The sequence below is a fragment of the Octopus sinensis genome, linkage group LG24 (assembly GCF_006345805.1).
Source record: "Octopus sinensis linkage group LG24, ASM634580v1, whole genome shotgun sequence".
In the NCBI taxonomy this organism is placed as follows: Eukaryota; Metazoa; Mollusca; class Cephalopoda; order Octopoda; family Octopodidae; genus Octopus; species Octopus sinensis.
In genome coordinates, this window is record NC_043020.1 from 14,827,716 (window position 1) to 14,852,082 (window position 24,367).

At 38.0% G+C, this 24,367-nt stretch overlaps 2 protein-coding genes across 7 annotated transcripts in view; one reads left to right on the plus strand and one right to left on the minus strand.

Moving 5' to 3' along the window:
* Window positions 1–10,114, plus strand: part of LOC115224010 (ribosome-recycling factor, mitochondrial) — a 17,731-nt gene extending 7,617 nt beyond the window's left edge. For all 6 annotated transcript variants that reach the window (XM_036512739.1, XM_029794796.2, XM_036512738.1 and 3 more), the window contains exons 4-7: window positions 255–373; window positions 2,989–3,080; window positions 7,623–7,782; window positions 9,930–10,114. In XM_036512739.1, coding sequence (XP_036368632.1) covers window positions 255–373; window positions 2,989–3,080; window positions 7,623–7,782; window positions 9,930–10,016 — 458 coding nt within the window. In that variant the 3' untranslated portion in view covers window positions 10,017–10,114. The remainder of the gene's footprint in view (window positions 1–254; window positions 374–2,988; window positions 3,081–7,622; window positions 7,783–9,929) is intronic.
* A 4,361-nt stretch (window positions 10,115–14,475) lies between these two features.
* LOC115224009 (phytanoyl-CoA dioxygenase domain-containing protein 1 homolog) overlaps window positions 14,476–24,367 on the minus strand; it is a 47,004-nt gene continuing 37,112 nt past the window's right edge. The window contains exons 10-12 of the mRNA XM_029794795.2: window positions 21,830–21,949; window positions 19,171–19,297; window positions 14,476–14,965 (exon numbers count right to left, since the gene is read on the minus strand). Coding sequence (XP_029650655.1) covers window positions 14,905–14,965; window positions 19,171–19,297; window positions 21,830–21,949 — 308 coding nt within the window. The 3' untranslated portion in view covers window positions 14,476–14,904. The remainder of the gene's footprint in view (window positions 14,966–19,170; window positions 19,298–21,829; window positions 21,950–24,367) is intronic.

Sequence of the window (24,367 nt, forward strand, 5' to 3'; positions counted from 1 at the left end):
TCTTAATATACTTTCTTTCTCTCTCTTCCACCTCTCTCAGCACAGCCACTGCTTTCTCCTTCTACATTCATATATCAATACAAAAAAAGAGAAACCAGTTGCCAAATAAAGAGACACATGACATATTTTATATAGTAATATTTATGATATTACTCTATTGCATAAGTTTAATCTAACATATCTTTGTTATTTCTCATTTTATTACCTTAATTTCTGTGCAAAATCCTGATAACTCCACAATCCACTTATTTCAGGTGTTTTTGATACAATTACTGTGAAAATAGAAAATAAAGAGTTTCGTCTCAACCAAATTGCTCAAATTATCCAGAAGAATCCATCTTTGATAGTGATTAATTTAAGGGAGTCAACTCAGGTTTGTCTACTGATTATCTTCTTTATTATGCATATCTCATTACATTCTTTTCCATTTGATATTAATTAATTCTATTATATTTGATGGTATAAAAGACTCCCCAATATCAGCTGCACATATTAAAGAAGGTTTTTTGTACGAGGGGTGGAAAAAGTTTTGAGCCTTCAAGGCCTTTGATCCTTGAAGTCTTGTACCTTCATCAGAAGTCTTGTACCATGTTTTATTATTATTTTTTTTTAGGCTCAAGACTTTTCATACACCCCTCGCTTAATATAGGCCAAACTGGGGCGATTTTTTGAGAAATTTTTGAAGAAAAAAGTGCATCTTATGTCATCAAACATGGGAATTATTTTCTCATTTACCGTGTATATCTTAATCATCGTTATATTACCTTAAACATTTCCATTCATTTAATATTGAATTCAAATTTTGGCACAAGACCAGCAATTTCAAGGGAGGGAATAAGTCGATTGCATTGACCCCTGTGTTCAATTTGTGCTTATTTTGTCAACTCTGAAAGGATGAAAGGCAAAGTAGACCTTGGTGGAATTTGAACTCAGAAGGTAAAGTTGGATGAAATGCTGCTAAGCTGTTTGTCTGGTATGCTAACAATTCTGTCAGTTTGCCACCTTATTATTTCATTTAATATTAATTTACTAATAAATCTCAGAGCGAGTTATAAACAGTAGCTGCAACACATCGTGACGTATATTTGCCATTTAAATATGGCTAACCCATAAGGGTGGATGCTACTGTAGTTTGTAGCCCCAGGAGGACACCTCCTCCAGCTGGCTGAGGAGGTGTCCTCCTGGGGCTACAAACTACAGTAGCATCCACCCTTAGGGGTTAGCCATATTTAAATGGTAAATATACGTCATGATGTATTACTTTACTGATTTATATCAATTACTAACATAGATACAAGAGTTTGAAATTTCAGGGAGTTTATTAAGATTGGTTCCAATTCTTGATTGTTACTTATTTTATTGACTCCAGAATAATCCTTTCTACTGTAGGCACAAGGCCTGAAATTTTCTAGGGGTAGGGCCTAGTTGATTACATCAGTTCCAGTATTCTCTACTGGTGCTTACTTTATTGACCCCCTTGGCAGAATTTGAATTTGTAATGTGAAGATGGCTGAAATGTCATTAAACATTTTGTCCAATGTGCTGATGATTCTGCCAGCTTGCTACCTTTAATGGTTTCAAATTTTGGCACAAGGCCAGCAAGTTTTTAGGGTAGGGATCAAGTTGATTACATTAACCTCAGTACCTAACTGATACTTATTTCATCGATCCCCAAAGAGTGAAAGGCAAAGTCGGGCTAAGTAGAATTTGAACTTATAATGTAAAGACAGACACTAAGCATTTTGTTCAGTGTGGTAATGATTCTGCCGGCTCTCCACCTTACTGACTTCAAAATAATGAGACATGAAATTAACATTGGTTAGGGAAAGAAGATCTGTAACTAAATCTTCAAAGTATTTTTGCCCATCACTCTACAATTTCTAATATTCAAATAGATAACATAGCTGGTAGCTGTGTGTTAAATGTATTTCAATGTTTGGCTGTAAGTTCAGATAACACTGGAGATTGCCTTTGTAGTTCTTTCTGTTGAAGTTAATAAAACAACGCCTGCTGGGTTCGGCTGCTCTGCATTGATAAGGGGCAAATACCCTGAAACTAGTCTGCAGATGCCTGACCAGCAAGGGGAAGCAGCTGACCTCCCCTGTTCGAAGGTTATAATGGACACAGGTTCGTGTGTCACATAGCTAGCTAGAGGCGATGGCCTCTTGGAGCTAATCAATGGCAGCATTTGTCCTATATTTCTGGACTACCATATTAGCTTGGCGATAACTATTAATAATAAAACACTATCTGAAATATATAGGCATAGGAGTGGCTGTGTGATAAGTAGCTTGCTTACGAACCACATGGTTTCGGGTTCAGTCCCACTGCGTGGCACCTTGGGTATGTGTCTTCTAATATAGCCTCGGGCTGACCAAAGCCTTGTAAGTGGATTTGGTAGACGGAAACTGAAAGAAGCCCGTCGTATATATGTATATATATACATATATGTATATGTATGTGCGTGTTTGCGTGTCTGTGTTTGTCCCCCCAACATCGCTTGACAACCAATGCTAGTGTGTTTACGTCCCCGTAACTTAGCAGTTCGGCAAAAAAGAGACTGATAAAATAAGTACTAGGCTTACAAAGAATAAGTCCTGGGGTCGATTTGCTCGACTAAAGGTGGTGCTTCAGCATGGCCACAGTCACATGACTGAAACAAGTAAAAGAGTAAAAGTGTAAAAAGAGGTTTTAAATTTTGGCACAAGGCCACCAGTTTGGGGAGGGAGGCCAACTCAGTTAAATCAACTCCAGTGCTTAACTGGTACTTATTTTATCGGGCCCCAAAAGGATGAAAGGCAAAGTCAACTTCAGTGGAATTTGAACTCAGAATGTAGAGATTGACAAAATGCTGTTAAGCATCTTGCCCAGCATGCTAACAATTCTGCCAGCTTGCCACCTTAAATATCTGAAATTTATTGGGGATTGGGTCAGTTACCTGCAGAATTTGACAAATATTAAAATAACTGATTTATATTTTCTCTCCAGTATTTGCCAATAGTGAAGAATGCAATCATTAAATCAGGAGCTGCCATAAACCCTCAAGTGGATGGAACAACTATTTTTATTCCAATACCAAAGTAAGAACTCTGTTGTAATCACTTAATGAAAATTCTTGTTGATGCTGACTCCAGCTCCCCACAACTCTATCATTTTAGGATCTAAAATTTATATTCAGCATCTTTTCGCCTCTTCTCAGCTTTGATCAAAACCTTTCTCATTATCATTTTAGTCTGTCTCTTCTGTGAATGTCTTCTATTAACTAACACAAGTGTCTTCATTCTGGCCTGTACATTGTCCTGCTTAATTACCCCGTTCATGTCAACATAGTCTTCTCTTCAGTGGATATTGGTCAAAATTTCTTAAGTTTAGTCACTGTTTAAATCGAAACATTATTTTTCCTCCAAAATAAGTTTGTCTAATTTCAACTTTCGTTCTGAAAATTACATTTTCTTTGTTCTTTTGAAAGTGTTTAACATTAATAATGATAAATAGTATGGTGAAAAATAGCTTTCATTTCATTCATGGACTACAGAGTTTATATGACTATGTATTTTACCAGACATGGAATTGTCAGCATCATCATCATCATCGTTTTAATGTCCACTTTTTCATACTTGCATGGATTAGATGGATTTCATTGAGATTTTCAAACGGATTATGTAACCGAACACTGTCAGCTGGATATTGTCATATTGAATAAGAGAGACAAATACTGTCAGATCATTGATGTAGCCATACCAAATGACATGAATGTTGTGAGTAAAGAGGTTGAAAATATCACCAAGTACTCCGAACTGAAAATGGAAATGGCAAGACTGTATGAGATGTGGGAGGATAATGTAAAAGTGATACTAGTGGTGATCGGAGCATTGGGCTCAATTCCATTGAAACTTCAAGACTTCTTAAGTCAACTGGAAATCCCATGCAAGATTGATGTCTTGTAAAAAGCAGCTTTTTTGAGCACAGTGCACATCTTAAGGGAAGTATTATCTGCCTGAGGTCCTTGTTGTGACTTGACAGATGACTTAAGACTCCGGTGCATTTTTACCTACACTGTATTACAATCCTTTCTATTATAGGCACAAGGCCTGAAATTTGGGGGAAGGGGATAGTCGATTACATTGACCACAATACTCAACTGGTACTTAATTTATCGACCCCAAAAGGATGAAAAGCAAAGTCAACCTTGGTGGAATTTGAACTCAGAATGTAAGACAGACAAAATGCCATTAAGCATTTTGCCCAGCATGATTATGATTCTGCCCACTCACTGCCTTAATAATAATAATAATAATAATATAATAATAATAATAATAAAATAATAATAATAATAATAATAATAATAATAATAATAATAATTAATAATAATAATAATAATAATAATAATAATAATAATAATAATGATAATAATAATAATAATAATAATAATAATAATAATGATAATAATAATAATAATAATAATAATAATAATAATAATTAATAATAATAATAATAATGATAATAATAATAATAATAATAATAATAATAATAATGATAATAATGATAATAAATAATAATAATAATAATGATAATAATAATAATAAATAATAATATAATATAATAATAATGATAATAATAATAATAATAATAATAATAATAATAATGATAATAAGAAGAATAATAATAATAATAATAATAATAATAAATAATAAATAATAATAATAATAATGATAATAATAATAAAATAATATAATAATATATAATAATAATGATAATAATAAGAATAATAATAATAATAATAATAATAATAATAATAATAAATAATAATAATAATAATAATAATAATAATGAATAATAATAATAATAATAATAATATAATAATAATAAATAATAATAATAATAATGATAATAATAATAATAAAATAATAATAATAATAATAATAATAATATAATAATAATAATAATAATAATAATATAATAATAATATAATAATAATATAATAATAATAATAATAATAATGATAATAATAATAATAATAATATAATAATAATAATTAATAATAATAATAATAATAATAATAATAATAATAATAATAATAATAATATAATAATAATATATAATAATAATAAATAATAATAATAATAATAATAATAATAATAAATGCCCTGATGCAGTACTAGGCAGTGGCTCTCGTGGTTTCTGATCTTAACTGATTGGAAGTGTTATCATGTACATTGCTTTGTCTTGGTATAAAAGATGGGCTACAGCAAATATGCTGCTCAATACCACAGATTTGAGCATGTCCCTTAGTGGCTGACGATATGTGCATCTCTGATCACGAGCAGAAGTAGTGGGGGAGTATCATAGCCATGTGTTGAGAGGGATTCTTAGGGGTTTGAATAATTCATTTCTGGAAACATGGGTGTTTTGTTCAACATCCTTAAACAACCCTTATTCAGGGACCTTTTGAGTGGGATGGGTTACTCAACCAAAAGAAAATTCTAACTGGGCCTCACCTGCAAGGTCATGTGCTGTTTATCTTGATATGAGATCACCATGTTGTGCACATATGGTTGTGATGCATGTGCCTGGTGTACCCTTATCAGACGGGTAGTCATGATGGGTATATTGGGCTTCGTATTTTACCCCAGTGTCACTTTGATGGCATACACTGCTCTCTCACTCAATAATAATAATTACACTGGCCGTTTAACAATTAGATTTATTGTATAGATAAGAGAGACAGCAATGAAGACTTAATAAAACTGTTTTGGAGGAAATTCTCCATATGTTAGATTTATAATATATTGGGTCATCCCATAAATAATGCAGTTTTTTTTTATACTTTTATTTTTCAAAATTAAGATGAACAAAGTTCTTTTTTAATCTAAAATATACTCTCCTTCATTTTCTACAATGCCTTTCCATCTATGTGGTAAACTTGCAAGGCCCGTCTTCCAAAATTCACATGTCCATGACGAAAAATACTCCTCCAGTACTGTTCTGACCTCGTCTACAGAATTCATATTTTTTCCATCCAAATGATTTTGAAGACTGCAGAATAAATGATAATCAGATGGAGCAATGTCCAGTGAATATAGTGGGTGGGGCATCGTTTCCCATTCAAACTGTGCCAGCCTTCAGAATGTCATCCTCGCTGTATGTGGCCAAGCATTATCTTGATGGAAGAACACCTTTCATCCTGAAATCAAAGATGGTCGTTTTCTTCTAGCACTGACTTGAATGACAGGTTGAATGGCCAAATCTAAGCTTCTCTGCTAGTTTCTCAACAGTTACGATGGGATTTTGTTCCACCAGAGTTTGCAGAATGTCCTCGTTGAGCTCTACAAATCTTCCAGGACGAGGCTCATCTTCTAGGCTGTAGTTTCCAGCTCGGAATTTCTGGAACTACAGTTGACACAGGCTTGTGCTTATTGTCTGATCCCATATACTGCATTAACAATCCTCGCACTTTCTGTTGCATTGTTGCCTTTACTGAATTCATAAAGCAAAATATGCTGAATATGCTCCTTTGTCACTTCCATTATAGCTTTGAAAAAATAACTGTTAAAATCGAACTGCACTTTTCAGGAGGAGGAGGTAGTGATGGTGGTGGTGGTGGTGGTGTGGTGGCGGCGGTGGCGGCTGCTGCTGTTGTTGTTGTTTTGAAGGGTGTAGTGTCTATCTATTCTTTTTCTGCATATTAACCCTGGTCAATTTCTAAAAGCCTTAGAATGCAATGTTTTTCCCTTCCAACCAAAAGTATTTTGTCATTTTTAAGTTTCTTTCTAGGATGTACTTCCACATTTAAAACTTTTCCTCTAATTCTACTGATTTAATTATGAGAGTTAGGACATCAGAAGCAAGAGTTCCATTGGGTAGTTGGTGTTGAACTGGGGAACTATAATAAACAGGAGAGGGCTGAGAAACTAGCCTTGATGGACGCCTAATTTCTTTACTGAACTTATTACTAACACTTACCTTATTAGCAGCATCTCTGTCCATGTTTGCACTGCTCTCACAAATCATTCATCTATACCCAATTAATAGATTAGCAAGCATAGTATTTTGTCACAGGTCTTCTCTTGCTCAATGAATGTTAGCTATAATGGTTTGTTCTTTGTTGAGAACTTTTCCTGTAGCTGTTTCACTGAAAAGAAGACATCAGTCCTTTCCATTTCCTGACACAAACCCAAACTGCACCCTGTTTGAGCTAATTCCCTTTCTGTCACTTTCACTTTCATAACATGGTCCACAAATTTGATGCCTTTGTAGTTGGTCTTTTCTTAATTATCTTCTTTGCTCTTGTAGCAGTAGACAGCGATATTGCCATGCTAGTCAGTGACGATAACACCTCTTTGTATGGCCTGCTTATAAATGAAAGTCCTATTTGTATATCCTACATCTGGATATTTTCAATGTCTATTTCTCTTGGGTCTACAGCTTACCTTGCCTCTATATCTTTAGTGACCCTTTTTGTTTAAAATCATTTCATTTCATTTGAGATTGTTGATGTACTTGAAAAATTATTTACAGCACACAATATTCTCAAATCCCTCTTATAATATGACATACTTATCCTTTTGCCTTTGTAGAAAACAATTATGTAACTTAACCCTTTAAATTTCTGTTTTGTTTAGAGTCTCAAAAGAACATCGTGAAAAGCTCTGCAAATCTGCTAAGACATTTTGTGATAAAAGTAAGCAGAAACTGCGTGAAATTTGCAATAGATATACAAAGAAATTGAAAGCTAGCAAAGGCGCCTTCTCAGAAGATTTAATTATAAATATTCAAGAATCGGTAAGTTTAACCCTTTCGTTACTGTATTTATTTTGAGATGCTCTGTGTTTCTTTCAATTAATTTTAAATATAACAAAGAATTTAGTAAAATAACTTAGTTATCATTAAGCTAGTGTTGGGAATATAAATTGTGACTAAGGTTTGTTGGAAGATTTTAATTCAAAACTTATGAAAACAAGATATTTGTACTACTGAGCCAGAGATGGTTTCAGGTGGGTTGGTATCAAAATGGTTAAGACAGGAAGAACTAGCAGTGGCCCAAGGTGTCTTTATACTTATGTATCATTCATTTTTTACATCTGTTTTAACACTTTTGTTACCATATTTCTGTTGAGATACTCTGTGTTTCTTTCAATTAATTTTAAATATAACAAAGAATTTAGTAAAATAACTTAGTTATCATTCAGCTAGTGTTAGGAATATAAATTGTGACTAAGGTTTGATTGAAGATTTTAATTCAAAACTTATGAAAACAAGACATTTGTACTCAGAGCCAGAGCCGGTTTCAGCTGGGTTGGTAACAAAAGGGTTAAAAAGCTCTTGTTTGAAGAAATTGTCTTGAAGATTCAGAATTTGCCAGCCTCGTCTGGCACCTGTGCCGGTGGCACGTAAAAAGTACCCACTACACTCATGGAGTGGTTGGTGTTACGATGGGCATCCAGCCATAGAAACATTGCCAGATCAGACTGGGCCTGGTGCAGCCTTCTGGCTTCCCAGACCCCAGTTGAACCGTCCAACCCATGCCAGCATGGAAAGCGGATGCTAAACGATGATGATGATGATGATGATGTTGTGTCTCCTCTCTCTGCCTTTTCTGCCACTACTACAATGGCCTCTACTCCTTGGAACTGGCTTGTCTTCTGCCTCCTTCACTTACTCTTGACTTAAACATCTCTCCTCTCATCCAAACCCTAACCCTAACCTCACCAAGACCCAATCCTTTTTTGTCCCCCAGAGCACTGGTTGTCTGGAATTCCCTCCCTCCTTGTATCTTTCCTGCAACAGTTTAAGTAAAACAATGGCATTAGTCATTGAGCTAAGAGGATTTATGAAGGTTATCTGTGCTGTCCCCTTTTTTACCAGACTAACAAACAATAACTTTGAGCACCTTTTCAAACTCCACCCGTCTAACACCCATGGACATATTTACAAAGTCAGAAAACAGCACAGCTCCCATGACTTTAGGAAACATTTTTTCATGCTGAGAATTGCTGAAGCATGGAACAAACTGCCGGCATCAGTTGTTAGTTGTTGGAGCACTGCATCCTTCAAAACTTCCATGCTTTCTGAGATTCGCCAACACTACACCTGATTTTCTCCCCTCCATACACACGCAATCATGTATCTGACTCATACACTGTTCGCTTTCCAGACATTTGTACATTACTGCATATACTCTATACACACTTTCTGACAAGTTGTGGTGCACCTGAGCACTGTATACAATAATTTCATTATTATCAAATAGAGGAAAAAAAGGTGGATTATCATCATCATCATCGTTTAGCGTCCGTTTTCCATGCTAGCATGGGTTGGACGGTTCTACTGGGGTCTGTGAAGCCAGAAGGCTTCATCAGGCCCAGTCAAATCTGGCAGTGTTTCTACGGCTGGATGCCCTTCCTAATGCCAACCACTCCGTGAGTGTAGTGGGTGCTTTTTACGTGCCACCCACACAGGTGCCAGACAGAGCTGGCGAACGGCCACGAATGGATGCTGCTTTTTATGTGCCACCGGCACGAGGGCCAGGCGAGGCTGACAACAGACACGAAACGGGGTGGTGCTGGCAACGGTCGCAAAACAGAAGGATCTCTTACATGCCACCGGCACTGGTAACACATCTGCAATTTCCATTGATCGATTTCGATTCTGATCCTCACTTGCCTCAACAGGTCTTCACAAGTAGAGTTTTGTGTCCCAAGAAGGGAAGGTATCTTCATAAAAAAGTGTCTGTATATGGTTAGAGATAACAGCAACCAGGCAGTGTATGAGACACTCAGTGTTAACAAAACTGTAGTGGGAGACAGAGACCTGTAACACTTGATGTGATAAAGTGGTTGATTTTCATATCATTTTCAGTAAATCACTGCTGTTGTATTTTGTTGTTACTATGGTTACAATGTTTACTAATGGTATTCTATTTTATGCAGTTGATACATCAGATGCAAGGGAAGATGACAGAAGCCGAGGAGATGATGGCACGGAAACAAAAAGATTTGTTAGGAGACCAGAAATAATTAATTAAAAAAGAAAAAAAGTAAGAAAGAAATCTTGTGTTTTAGTCCTTTCTCTTGTATAATTTTTTTATATTTGTATGAGTTCTTGAAGACAAAAGGAAAATAAAGATTCAATGCATGCCAACATGATGGCTTGTAGTTAGAAAATCTTTAATGTGTTTGTGTGAATTGTACATATGGTAAGAAGCTTGCTTCCCAATCACGTTGTACCAGGTTCACTCCCACTGCATAGCACCTTGGGCAAGTGTCTTCTACTATAGCCTTGGGCTGTCCAAAGACTTGTGAGTAGATTTGGTAGACAGAAACTGGAAGAAGCCTGTCATATATATATGTGTGTGTGTCTTTGTGTCTGTGTTTGTCCCCCCCCCATCACTGCTTGACAGCCAGTGTTGGTGTGTTTATGTAGCCATAACTTAGCAGTTCACCAAAAGAGATTGATAGAATAAGTACTCAGGTTAAGAAATAAGTCCTGGGATTCGTTTGATGACTGAAACCTTTCAAGGCAGTGCTCCAGCATGGCTGCAGTCAAATTACTGAAACAACTAAAATGATAAAAGAATATAGGGTATATATTTATATATACACCCACCACAAATATTGGCTTCAAATTTTGGCACAAGGCCAGAAATTTCAGGGGAAGGCGTAAGTCAATCACATCAACCCCAGAGCTGAATTGGTATTTATTTTATTGACTCTGAAAGGATGAAAGGCAAAGTTTACCTTGGCAGAATTTGAACTCAGAATGTAAAGGTGAATGAAATGCTGCTAAGCATTTTATAATAATAATAATGAAATTATTGTATACAGTGCTCAGGTGCACCACAACTTGTCAGAAAGTGCGTATAGAGTATATGCAGTAATGTACAAATGTCTGGAAAGTGAACGGTGTATGAGTCAGATACATGCTTGCGTGTGTATGGAGGGGAGAAAATCAGGTGTAGTGTTGGGGAATCTCAGGAAGCATTGAAGTTTTGAAGGATGCAGTGCTCTAACCACTGATGCCGGTATTTTGTTCCATGCTTCAGCAACTCTTGGTGTGAAAAAAATGTTTCTGAAAATCATGGGAACTGTGCTGTTTTCTAACTTTGTAAACATGTCCACGGGTGTTAGACAGGTGGAGTTGGAAAAGGTGCTTGGATTTATTGTTAGTAAGATGGTTAATAATTTTATGGGTATCTGCCAAGTCAGCTGCCAGATGTCGGAGTTTCAATGTATCCATGCCCAGGGAAGTAAGGCATTCAGAATATGGCAAATGCCCGTTTTTTTTTGTTTTTTTTTTGGCATGTCAGCAATTCTGCCAGCTCACTGCCTTACTCTTCATAAATATTAATGTTCAATGGATATTTATCTTGTTTAGAATTTTGTTATCTTAGGCATTCAGCTGTAGGTGATTGTTTAGAAGAAGAAATGTGTCATAACTTTCCTAAAAATCAGAGAGGGAGAAATGAGGTGTTGAAGAGGCAAAAAAGCTGTGGGAAGAGAACAGTGCAAAAAAGAAGTAGTGGGGAGTGGTGGGAACAGTAAGAGAAAGAAAGGGTGGATAGAGAAATGAAAGGGAGAATATATATTGGGTGGCAATAAAGGTTATGTAGGGGGTGGGGTAGAATGTGTTGGTTGGTAGTACAGCAGGACAAACCATGCTGGCATGGAAAGTGAACATCTAATAATAATCATCATCATCATCATCATCATCATTTAACGTCCGCTTTCCATGCTAGCATGGGTTGGACGGTTCAACTGGGGTCTGGGGAGCCCGAAAGCTGCACCAGTCCAGTCAGATCTGGCAGTGTTTCTACAGCTGGATGCCCTTCCTAACGCCAACCACTCCGAGAGTGTAGTGGGTGATTTTATGTGCCACCGACACAGGTGCCAGACGAGGCTGGCAAACGGCCACGCTCGGATGGTGTTTTTTATGTGCCACCGACACAGGTGCCAGACGAGGCTGGCAGACGGCCACGCTCGGATGGTGTTTTTATGTGCCACTGACACAGGTGCCAGATGAGGCTGGCAAACGGCCACGATCGGATGGTGCTTGTTACGTGCCCACAGCACGGAGGCCAGTCGATGCGGTACTGGCTACGGCCACGTTCGGATGGTTTTATTGTGTGTCACGTGCCACCGGCACTGGTACCACAAAGATACAAATTCCATTGATGTTCATCTATTTTGATTTGTTTTGATTTGATTTTATTTGATTTTCACTTGCCTCAACAGGTCTTCACAAGTGTCACAAGAAGGAAGGTATGCACAGGTGGACTGACTACGTCCCAGGTAGGGGCCATGGGTTATGGCCTGACTAGTCTTGCCGGGTCTTCGGATGGTGTTTTTATGTGCCACCGACACAGGTGCTAGATGAGGCTGGCGAACGGCCACGATCGGATGGTGTTTGTCATGTGCCCACCGCACTGACTACAGCACTGATGGATTTCTTGTGTGCCACAGGCACTGGTACCACAAGATACAAATTCCATTGATGTTCATCTATTTTGTCTATTTTGATTTGATTTGATTTGATTTGATTTTCACTTGCCTCACCGGTCTTCACAAGTGTCACAAGAAGGAAGGTATGCACAGGTGGACTGACTAGTCTTGCCGGGTCTTCGGAAGGTGTTTTTATGTGCCACCGACACAGGTGCCAGATGAGGCTGGCGAACGGCCATGATCGGATGGTGTTTGTTACGTGCCCACAGCACGGAGGCCGGTCGATGCGGAACTGGCTACGGCCACGTTCGGATGGTTCTCATGTGTGCCACTGGCACTGGTACCACAAAGTGTGTGCCACCGGCACTGGTACCACAAAGATACAGATTCCATTGATGTTCATCTATTTTGATTTGTTTTGATTTTGATTTTGATTTTCACTTGCCTCAACAGGTCTTCACAAGTGTCACAAGAAGGAAGGTATGCACAGGTGGACTGACTACATCCCAGGTAGGGGCCATGGGTTATGGCCTGACTAGTCTTGCCGGGTCTTCGGATGGTGTTTTTATGTGCCACCGACACAGGTGCTAGATGAGGCTGGCGAACGGCCACGATCGGATGGTGTTTGTCATGTGCCCACAGCACGGAGGCAGTCGATGCGGTACTGGCTACGGCCACTTTCGGATGGTTTTCTCTTGTGTGCCACCGGCACTGGTACCACAAAGATACAAATTCCATTGATGTTCATCTATTTTGATTTGTTTTGATTTTGATTTTGATTTTGATTTTCACTTGCCTCAACAGGCCTTCACAAGTATCACAAGGAGGAAGGTATGCACAGGTGGACTGACTACGTCCCAGGTAGGGGCCATGGTTTATGGCCTGACTAGTCTTGCCGGGTCTTCGGATGGTGTTTTTATGTGCCACCGACACAGGTGCTAGATGAGGCTGGCGAACGGCCACGACCGGATGGTGTTTGTTATGTGCCCACAGCACGATGGCCAGTGATGCGGTACTGACTACGGCCACGTTCGGATGGATTCTTGTGTGCCACCGGCACTGGTACCACAAGCAGTACTGACTACGGCCACGTTCGGATGGATTCTTGTGTGCCACCGGCACTGGTACCACAAAGATACAAATTCCATTGATGTTCATCTATTTTGATTTGTTTTGATGATAATTCTCCTGCAGTTGATTTAGTTGGAAGATTGAATCCGTGGTACCATTACTAAGCTTGTAACCAAACTGCATCTCATCTAGGTTGACTATTTTGCATCAATTGTGCTATGGCACTGTCTGTGACCTTCACAACCTACATTAACAATTCATAGAAGAGGAAAATATTTTGTTCCCTTCAAAATGTTTAACAACAGCAGATAAAAATGACTAAGTAAAGTAAATTGGCTTTAAATGGGTCTAGAACCAAACAGTAGTCTTAGTTTTAGATTTTATTTTTCCACTTGTTACTATTGACCAAACAACAAACACCAAATATCAGAAATATAACAATTTAATTTTCAAAGAAAAATAATTACACAACAAAATATTTATAAATCTAATTATATTTAATTATAGTATCTTTGATATTTTCCTTCAAATATCAGTCACAGGGATGTCTGTATAGTTGAGAAGTTCACTTCTCAACCACATGATTCCAAGTTCAATCCCACTCTGTAGCACCTTGGATCTTCTACTATAATCTTGGGCTAACCAGTGCCTTGTGAGAGAATTTGGTGGAGAGAAACTGTATGAAGCTTGTCGTGTGTGTGTGTGTGAATGTTTACAGTTTGTGCTTTGCATGAAAAATCACTGAGCTACAAAAAGATAATGTTTGTTGTCATTACCTGTCAACAGATTGTCTACTTGCTCAGTGCTTTCAAAGATGAGTGGAGTATAACAGTTCCTTCCTTAACCAACAGGTAAGGCTTCGCAAGAGGAAAAATATTCAACTGTAAAACAATTCTTCAGCAGAATGTATCATCTAACCTCAGTTAGTATGGCAAAATAGAAATCAAACAATTAATTGACGAGTTTGTTTTGGAAATCACATTTTATGATTAATGAAATTCTAAACAGAGGATAAACAATCAACAAATGATACAGAGATTAATTTTAATTAATCCTTGTACAGCGTTTTAAGTTCGTCTGTTTTACTATAGTGACAAAGATTCAAGACTATGTCAGTATGGCAATAATGTTAGATTCCTTTCTTATAAAAATTAAATTTAAAGATTATTGTCAAGTTCTTACACATCTCAGCTTCTACAAATCACCATTTGTTTTATAAAATTATATGATTTCATAAGTTACACATAATATTTAACTGAATGATGTAGTAATTTAAACTTTTACATCATAATGAATTTATTTAATTTTAATGAGTTTAGATTCTTTAAAATAAAACTATATAGTGTACTACTATTTCTTACAAAAATGTAATTTTTTCAAGAATAATTTTTTTCAATTAAGGACTGGTATCTTGTCTGTAGAGATGTTCAAAGGAATAGTCAGCAGTTGGCTGTAACCTGTATAAACAGAAAGAATTTAAGAAATAGTTTTAGCCAGCTGAGAAGATTTGAGTTAGAATACTGAAAAAATCAACATAAGTACCAGATATATCTGATTATTATTGGGTGAAAGTTTCAGAACTGTAGTAAAATAGGAAATTAGAGTTTCCCGTTTACTTAAGTATGTTGTTGTTTAGCCTGGTCATCATTCATACAGCAGAGCTATGATTAACAGCGTTCATTCTTTCTTAACCCTCCCTGACCAGAGCCCTTGTATCTAACTTTACTTTCCACCTGGGCTCATGAGCAAAAAATAAATAGGCGTAGGAGTGGCTGTGTGGTAAGTAGCTTGTTTACGAACCACATAGTTCCAGGTTCAGTCCCACTGCATGGCACCTTGGGCAAGTGTCTTCTACTATAGCCTCGGGTCAACCAAAGCTTTGTGAGTGGATTTGGTAGACAGAAACTGAAAGAAGCCCGCCGTATATATGTATATATATATGTGTGTGTGTGTGTATGTTTGTCTCCCCCCCCCCTCCCAACATCGCTTAACAACTGATGCTGGTGTGTTTACGTCACCGTAACTTAGCGGTTTGGCAAAAGCGATCGATAGAATAAGTACTAGGCTCACAAAGAATAAGTCCTGGGGTCGATTTACTCGACTAAAGGCGGTGCTCCAGCATGCCCACAGTCAAATGACTGAAACAAGTAAAATAGTAAATAGTAGTAGTATAGCTGCATATACGGCTCAAGAGTAATGATTGCAGGCCAAGTAATGGACAGAACTGGCTGCACCTTCTTTTTCTATGTGTGTTGTTCAAGACCACTTTACCAGGAATCCAGCAGATATGACATTTAACCTTTTCTCACTGTAGTAGGAATATGGCATGACAGGGTTAAAGTCAATAGTGTGTGATTTAAGAGATATTTAGTTGCTATTTGTTGCAGGTTAAGTAACTATGGAGCGGTTCCCTTGTTGGCTCAGTTATTTAGCAATATATGTATTTTAGAATTATTTTACTTGAACAATCAAAACTGAATCACATAATTTGTTGAATGAGAGTTTAGTTCCACTGTTGGTGACATTGCAAATCTACCCAGAACACTCTGTGAAGTGGTCAATGAATAAAGCAAGACATGGCATCAAGAGGACCCTTTAGGCTTGGTTAAATCACTAGTGCTAGGTACCATGAAAAAAATGTACCCAATACATTCTGTAAAGTAGTTGGTGTTAGGAAGGGCATCCAGCCATAGAACCACACCCTGAAAATGAAAGTGCCAATTTGAACCATGGTAACCAGTTCGTCCTATACCTGTATGGTATGGGTTGGATGTTTAGAATAGTTTAACTCTTTGTAGTGTATAATGCCGCTCTACAGTGGTGTTCATTCCTCCTCAATAGTGAAATATAGCAACATTCTGCAGTTGAGTTTATCTCCTCTCTGTTTGCTCAATCAGGTCTAAGTTTCCTTCTTGAGTCATACTGACTCATAAGGGCCAGTTTTCTGGTTTCCATGGCGTATATATTCCCTACTTGGATGGGATGCCGATCCATCATAGGATTACTTATTTTTGCCAGCTGAGTGGACAGGAGCAACGTGAAATGAAGTCTTTTGTTCAAGAACACAATGCATCGCCTAATCCAGGAATCGAAACCACAATCTTATTATGACGAGTCCAACACCCTAACCACTAAGCCATGCACCTCCACTCAATCAAGTCTGACCTGAGGTGAAATAACATCTTACTAAAGGATCTGTATGAATGCAAAAAATCTTAGTTGGTAACTGTAGTTGCGTTGCAGTATTTGACCAATTTAAACACTGCACCACAACATAAACAAGTGCTATGATGGAGTAGAGCTTAACTCTGCATATAATAAAAGTACCTTACAAGGTACTTTTGCATCACAAAAGGAAGCTCAGCATTCAGGTGGCTTATGTTTCTATAACCAAAGCCAGAAACTGTATAATATAATGTTTCAAAATATATTGAAAAATTTTTTAAACTTAACACAAGATTCCTTCAGTGTATTGATCTTTTCTTTTAAGTTACACAATCAATAGCAATTGTATTTCCAGTCATAGTTGTGGCCAGTGCTGGTGACACGTGAAAGGAACCTGTGCTGGTAACTCATAAAAGGCACCTGTGCTGGTGACTCATAAAAGGCACCTGTGCTGGTGACATGTAAAAGGCACCTAGTACACTCAGTCGAGTGGTTGATGTTAGGAAGGGCATCCAGCTGTAGAAACTAAGCCCAAACAAACAAATGGAGCCTGGTACAGCTACTCCAGCTTACCATCTTCAGTCAAACTGTCTAACCCATGCCAGCATGGAAAATAGACGTTGATGATGATGATGATGATGATGAAGCCTAATAATACACTCTGGTCACACACTTATTGTTTATTTAGGGTTAACCAATGGACTTCTCAAACTGAAAGTTGAAAAGATCAACAGTTTTAAACCTTTCATCAATGCTCAACTTGATCTGTCATGATAACATTTAAACACTGCACCACAACATAAACAAGTGCTATGACAGAGGAGAGCTCAACTCTGTATATAATAAAAGTACCTTACAAGATTGAGCCAGAACCCTTCCAGGTCTCTAGAAACAGCAAACCTAGAATCCATTCTAGTCGTGTGTGGTACCTCTTTGGGTTAACGGACATTAATCTTTATTCTTCAATTAACCTCCATTAGCAGCATACTCTCCAGATCTATGAACATTGATGACAAAGTCAAAATATGCATCACAAAGGGAAGCTCACCATTCAGGTGGCTACATGAATCAGTATGTGAGAGGAGAGGCATTAAGCTGGCCACCAAGTTGAAGGTGTACCAAGCAGTTGTACTACCTACACTACTGATTACCTATGAGACTGGAATGGTTTATGAATCCCACACCAAACAGCTAAACCTATTTCTTTACTACCCACAAGGGGCTAAACACAGAGAATACAAACAAGGACAGACAAACGGATTAAGTCGATTATATCGACCCCAGTGTGTAACTGGTACTTTATTTTTCGACCCTGAAAGGATGAAAGGCAAAGTCGACCTCGGCGGAATTTGAACTCAGAACGTAGCGGCAGACGAAATACCTATTTCTTTATTACCCACAAGGGGCTAAACATAGAGGGGACAAACAAGGACAGACATAGGTATTAAGTCGATTACATCGACCCCAGTGCGTAACTGGTACTTAATTTATTGACCCTGAAAGGATGAAAGGCAAAGTCGACCTCGGCGGAATTTGAACTCACAACGTAACAGCAGATGAAATACCGCAAAGCATTTCACCTGGCGTGCTAACGCTTCTGCCAGCTCGCTGCCATATGAACTGCCTGAGAAATCTGTTGAAAATCACCTGGCAGGACAACATCCCAGACACGAAGATCCTCTTTTGAGCTGATCTGCCAAGCATGTACACACTACTAAGGTGAGTGCAAGTTAAATAGGCAGGTCACCTTTGTTCGAATGCCTGACACACGACTACCCAAAAGACTGTTTTACAGTGAGCAGGCATAGCTGCACCAACAAAGGTGTCACCTCCTACAAACAAAACCAGATCGCAGGAGCACAAGGAAAACGTGAGCTGTGCAAGTTCAGGACCAACTCCTTGCCTTCATTCCCAGTGGGCCACCAGTGCCCAACTTGCAGCCAAACCTGATGAGCACACATCAGCCACAGCCAGACTCACCATGACCCATCTTCTCCCCATATGATGTCCTGGGTCATCGACAACAATGCACAAACCATAATTAAAATCAGTCAAGAATAATAAACAGGCGCAGGAGTGGCTGTGTGGTAAGTAGCTTGCTAACCAACTACATGGTTCCGGGTTCAGTCCCACTGCGCGGCATCTTGGGCAAGTGTCTTCTGCTATAGCCCCGGGCCGACCAATGCCTTGTGAGTGGATTTGGTAGACGGAAACTGAAAGAAGTCTGTCGTATATATGTATATATATATATATATGTATGTGTGTGTGTGTTTGTGTGTCTGTGTTTGTCCCCCTAGCATTGCTTGACAGCCGATGCTGGTGTGTTTACGTCCCTGTCACTTAGCGGTTCGGCAAAAGAGACCGATAGAATAAGTACTGGGCTTACAAAGAATAAGTCCCGGGGTCAATTTGCTCGACTAAAGGCGGTGCTCCAGCATGGCCACAGTCAAATGACTGAAACAAGTAAAAAGAGTAAAAAAGGGTAATTTATACAAACCAGTTTTTGGAGCAGTATTCACTTTTGCCTTTGTCGTACATGTGGAATGTGTAAGCATGCCTAGATTCTGAAGAGACATTCTTCTCACTTCTGTGAACAACCAGTCCATGTATAAGAACAAGTGAACCTGGAATAAATCAGGAAATAAAGAAATCCACTTTAGAGTTTGTAGTTATTGCATGTGATATGTAATATAACAAGTAAAATATTGGTTGCCAATGACAGTCAAATTAAGATCTCAATACAGTGAGGTAAAAAAATCCAATTAATTAATAATAATTATTTAGTGATGGGAAGCAAAATGAGTTCCAAGTATAATATAAATTTGAATCTGATTTTGGCAAGTAAGGGAGACAACTCTGAACATATTTCAGCCTTAGTAGACCTCATCAAGAAAGAATAGACTTCTATATATTAGTCAGATTAATGCAAGGACAATCACTACACGAACAGCAGTCTGTGTGGATGTGTGTGACTTGTTGCGAAGTAAGTCAATTCTGTAACACCTCAGCTGCTGGCTACTACATAGAACTATTTTTTCTAATAATTTCCCTTTCAGATACATTAAAAAATTATAGAGAACAAAATATTTTAACAACTAGAAACAAGTTATTTAATAATAATCCTTTCTTCAATAGGAACAAGGCCTGAAATTTTCTGAGATGGAGGCTTCTCAATTTCATTGTCCCCAATGCTCAACTAGTACTGTTTATATTGACTATGAAAGGATGAAAAGTTAAGTCTACTACAGCAGAATTTGAAATCAGAACATAAAGCCAAAAGAGATGTTGTGAAGCATTTCGTCCAGCATGCTAACGATTCTGCTAGCTCACTGCCTTACTACAAATTATGGTAATGAGCTTATTGTATTCAGTGCTCAAGTGTGTTACAACAGGTCAACTTTGACTGAGCAGAACTTATTTCTTTATTGCCCACAAGGGGCTAAACATAGAGGGGACAAACAAGGACAAACAAACGGATTAAGTTGATTACATCGACCTCAGTACATAATTGGTACTTAATTTATCGACCCCAAAAGGATGAAAGACAAAGTCGACCTCGGCGGAATTTGAACTCAGAACGTAACAGCAGACGAAATACGGCTACGCATTTCACCTGGTGCGCTAACGTTTCTGCCAGCTCGCCACCTTTGACTGAGCAGAACTGTGACTGAAAACACTCCAGCCTTAAGCTAACATCTAATGCAGATATCTAGGACTTCATTATCTAATGTGTCTTGCTACCTAATATTTTTTTACGCTGCTTTTGCAGATTCCCATACCTCTCTGTTACCATTCAGTTCCATTATGAATTAGAATTGGGACCTTGATTCATAGTGAATCTTTCACTAGCTAATTGCACAACCATGGACGCCACCCCTATCGATGTGTTGCAGTTACTCTCTTGATAGAGCTTGCTGATCCTGACTATTGATGTTGTAGGATTCCTCTGCTCAGCATCAATGTAAGAACCACTGTTGGCGCAGTTGGGATCTTCTGCTAACTCTTCACAATCTACCATGCTGCAGGCCCATGACTTTGCCCTATCCTTAGCAGGGTGGCTGAATGGGTGGCGGCGAGCTGGCAGAACCATTAGTACGCCGGGCAAAATGCTCAGCAGTATTTTGTCTGTCGCTACGTTCTGAGTTCAAATTCCACTGAGGTTGACTTTGCCTTTCATCCTTTCGGGGTCGATTAAATAAGAACCAGTTACGCACTGGGGTCGATATAATCGACTGTCTGTCGCTACGTTCTGAGTTCAAATTCCGCCGAGGTTGACTTTGCCTTTCATCCTTTCGGGGTCGATTAAATAAGTACCAGTTACGCACTGGGGTCGATATAATCGACTGAATCCGTTTGTCTGTTCTTGTTTGTCCCTTCTGTGTTTAGCCCTTTATGGGTAGTAAAGAAATAGGTATGCCTTGCCAAAGGGCAACCTGTAACTATACAGGTTCACTCCATGAGGTATTTTCAAAATATCCGCATACACGTACCTAAGCTAATAAGGTGTTATTCTAGAGCAATTTTGGTTGCTATTCTAGCCATTTAAGTGACTGAATAGAAATGTTATTTCACAGAAAAGTAATTAGTTTAATTACATCTATTCATTCTAATTAAGTTGTTCATGTTCTTGAAAAAAACGAGAGTTACTTTATACTTTATCTTGTCTTCAGTTCTAAATCTGAGTTATGTGAAGGCATATGGCTTAGTGGTTAAGGTATTTGACTCATGATCGCTAGATGGTGAGTTCGATTCTTGTCAGCAAATTGTGCCTTTGAGTAAGACGCTTTATTTCATGTTGTTCCAGTCCACTCAGCTGGCAAAAATGAGTAGAACCAGTATTTCAAAGGGCCAGCCTTGTCACATTCGGTGTCGCACTGAATCTCCCTGAGAACTACATTAAGGGTATGTGTGTCTCTGGAATGCTCAGCCACTTACATATTAATTTCATAAGCAGGCTGTTCTATTGATCAGATCAACTGGAACCCTTGTCATCGTAATTAAGGGAGTGCTAGTTTTATTTTATTTCATTTTATTTATTTATTTAAAAAAATATTTTTATAAATCTGAGTTGTGATGTGAAAAATGTAAAAAATGAAAACTTTATTATAGTGGTTGTCTTTGAATTAAAGAAAGCAGACAAAATATATCAGAATAACCTTTTTCTACTTCAATATCTTTGAAATCTTTGTCTTCATAAGTGGGGGGAGTTCCAACCATGATAGTTCCATGTTCAGTGTCAGGGTTCAGCACCATCCTTTGGTCATTGTGAAGGCCACCTAATTGAAGACAGATTATAAAGAGAAAACAGGTTTCTGGTTGAACTTTTACAGATGAAATTTCACATAGAATAACTTGTCAATTTGGGGTTAAGTTGATTTGGAATTTCTTTTTGTGCAACGAAAATTACATACAAACAGGCACACACACACACACACACACACACACACACACATACATACATTGATAGGCACAGGTGTGGCTGTGTGGGAAGAAGCTTGCTTCCCAATTACATGATTTTGGGTTCAGTCCCACTATGTGACACCTTGGGCAGGTGTTTTCTACAATAGCTTCAGGCCAGCCAAAGCCTTGTGAGTGGATTTGGTAGACAGAAACTGAAAGAAGCCCATCATGTGTGTGTGTGTGTGTTTGTCTTCCACCATCACTTGACAACTGGTGATGGTGTGCTTTAGTTCCCATAACTTAGCAGTTCAGCAAAAAGAGACCAATAGAATAAGTACCAAACATAAGCTAAAAATAAGAACGGGGATCAATTCGTCTGATTAAAACTTCTTCAAGTCAGTGCTCCAGCATGGCCACTGTAAGAGGTCTTGCCTACTTGTTAATGTGATGAAACTTTATTATGAGAGACTTAGAGAGGCAGAAAAAGGGGAGCTACTAAAAGTTAGTAAAACAGACGCAGGAGTGGCTGTGTGGTAAGTAGCTTGCTAACCAACCACATGGTTCCGGGTTCAGTCCCACTGCGTGGCATCTTGGGCAAGTGTCTTCTGCTATAGCCCCGGGCCGACCAATGCCTTGTGAGTGGATTTGGTAGACGGAAACTGAAAGAAGCCTGTCGTATATATATATATATAAGTGTGTGTGAATATGTTTGTGTGTCTGTGTTTGTTCCCCTAGCATTGCTTGACAACCGATGCTGGTGTGTTTACGTCCCCGTCACTTAGCGGTTCGGCAAAAGAGACCGATAGAATAAGTACTGGGCTTACAAAGAATAAGTCCCGGGGTCGATTTGCTTGACTAAAGGCGGTGCTCCAGCATGGCCGCAGTCAAATGACTGAAACAAGCAAGTAAAGAGTAAAGAGACACAGAAATAATGAACAAGACAGAGATACAGTGAAAGAGATTGAAGGACAGAAATAGTGAAAGAAAAACGATAAGGAATGAAAAATCTAGAATTTATTTATTTAGTTTTGTAAGACAATTCTATTCAGATTAATTACATTGAAATTTTCATTAATTTCCTCATCTATTTTTTAATCTTTCCTCTCTTTTAAAAAAAGTCTCCTCTCAATAATTTGTAACAGGATCTGTATCAATTCACTGAAAGGGTGTCGATCCGATCCAGTCACATACAATTTAGTAAGACATAACAGACGAAGTCAGGTTATAGGTGAAAGACAGCAGTTCGTTTATTAATTGCGATGGCGTACGTGTATCTGATGGGAGAACGACAGCCTCTGATGTACAGCTTCTTCTTGTTCGTTTGTTGAAGTGGTTCGATGTCGTTCGCGGCTAAGTCGGTGAGGTTATCAGAGTCCACAAAATGCACGTCTGTTCGCGCTGGCCGTCTGCCCAGAGAGAATGATTTGAGTTTAGCGGGCCTAAGGGATCGTTTCCCGCATATGCGCATGGGGAAGACTTCCGGTGGCCACCCGGAAGTAGTCCCATTCTGCGCATGCGCGCTGAACCCTACACAGTAGCATCACTTCAAATTTCTACAAATTTTCTACATTTTCTGTTCCATATTAGCTTGAGTTGGGTTGGATTATAATCCAACTCCAAATTATAATTATAATTAAAATTTTCATAGAGCAGGGAGATGTGTTTACTAAGCAGACTACACAGTAACTCATTTATGTGTAATGCTAAGATCATGCAATCATTTTGATGATATGCAAACGTGGCAGATATTGATGAACAAGACAAGCTTCATGCAAGGTGAAGTCAATAAAAGTGTTCCTTATTAATTTATGGCCTTGTACTGAAGAAATAAATAAAACATGACATACTAATACTCTAAAATATTCAGTAAAACAACTAATAACGTCTCATAATCTGTGGTTTGTTAGAGACTTCATGGATTTGTGAATTTGGAGCAAAGCTAACTGAAAGGAGTTCCTTCCCCTTGAAAATATTTGAACTCATCATTGAAAGCTAATTTAATATGGATGAATTAACCCTTTCATTACTATATTTCTGACCAAAATATACCCCTTATGTGTTTCAATTAATTTCTAATGTAATCATAAATTTAGTCTGGTTTCATTAAACAACTATAACTTTTTTATTTATTAATATATTAACGTGAATTTTGGAAGATAATTTAATGAAATGTTCTCAACCAATTCTATACTATAATTTTTGTCACAAAGTGACTCTAATTGCAGGTAGATACAGGTAAATTCAACAAAATATAAAATTATTAAAATTTTGTTCAAACATCGCTATAGAAAATG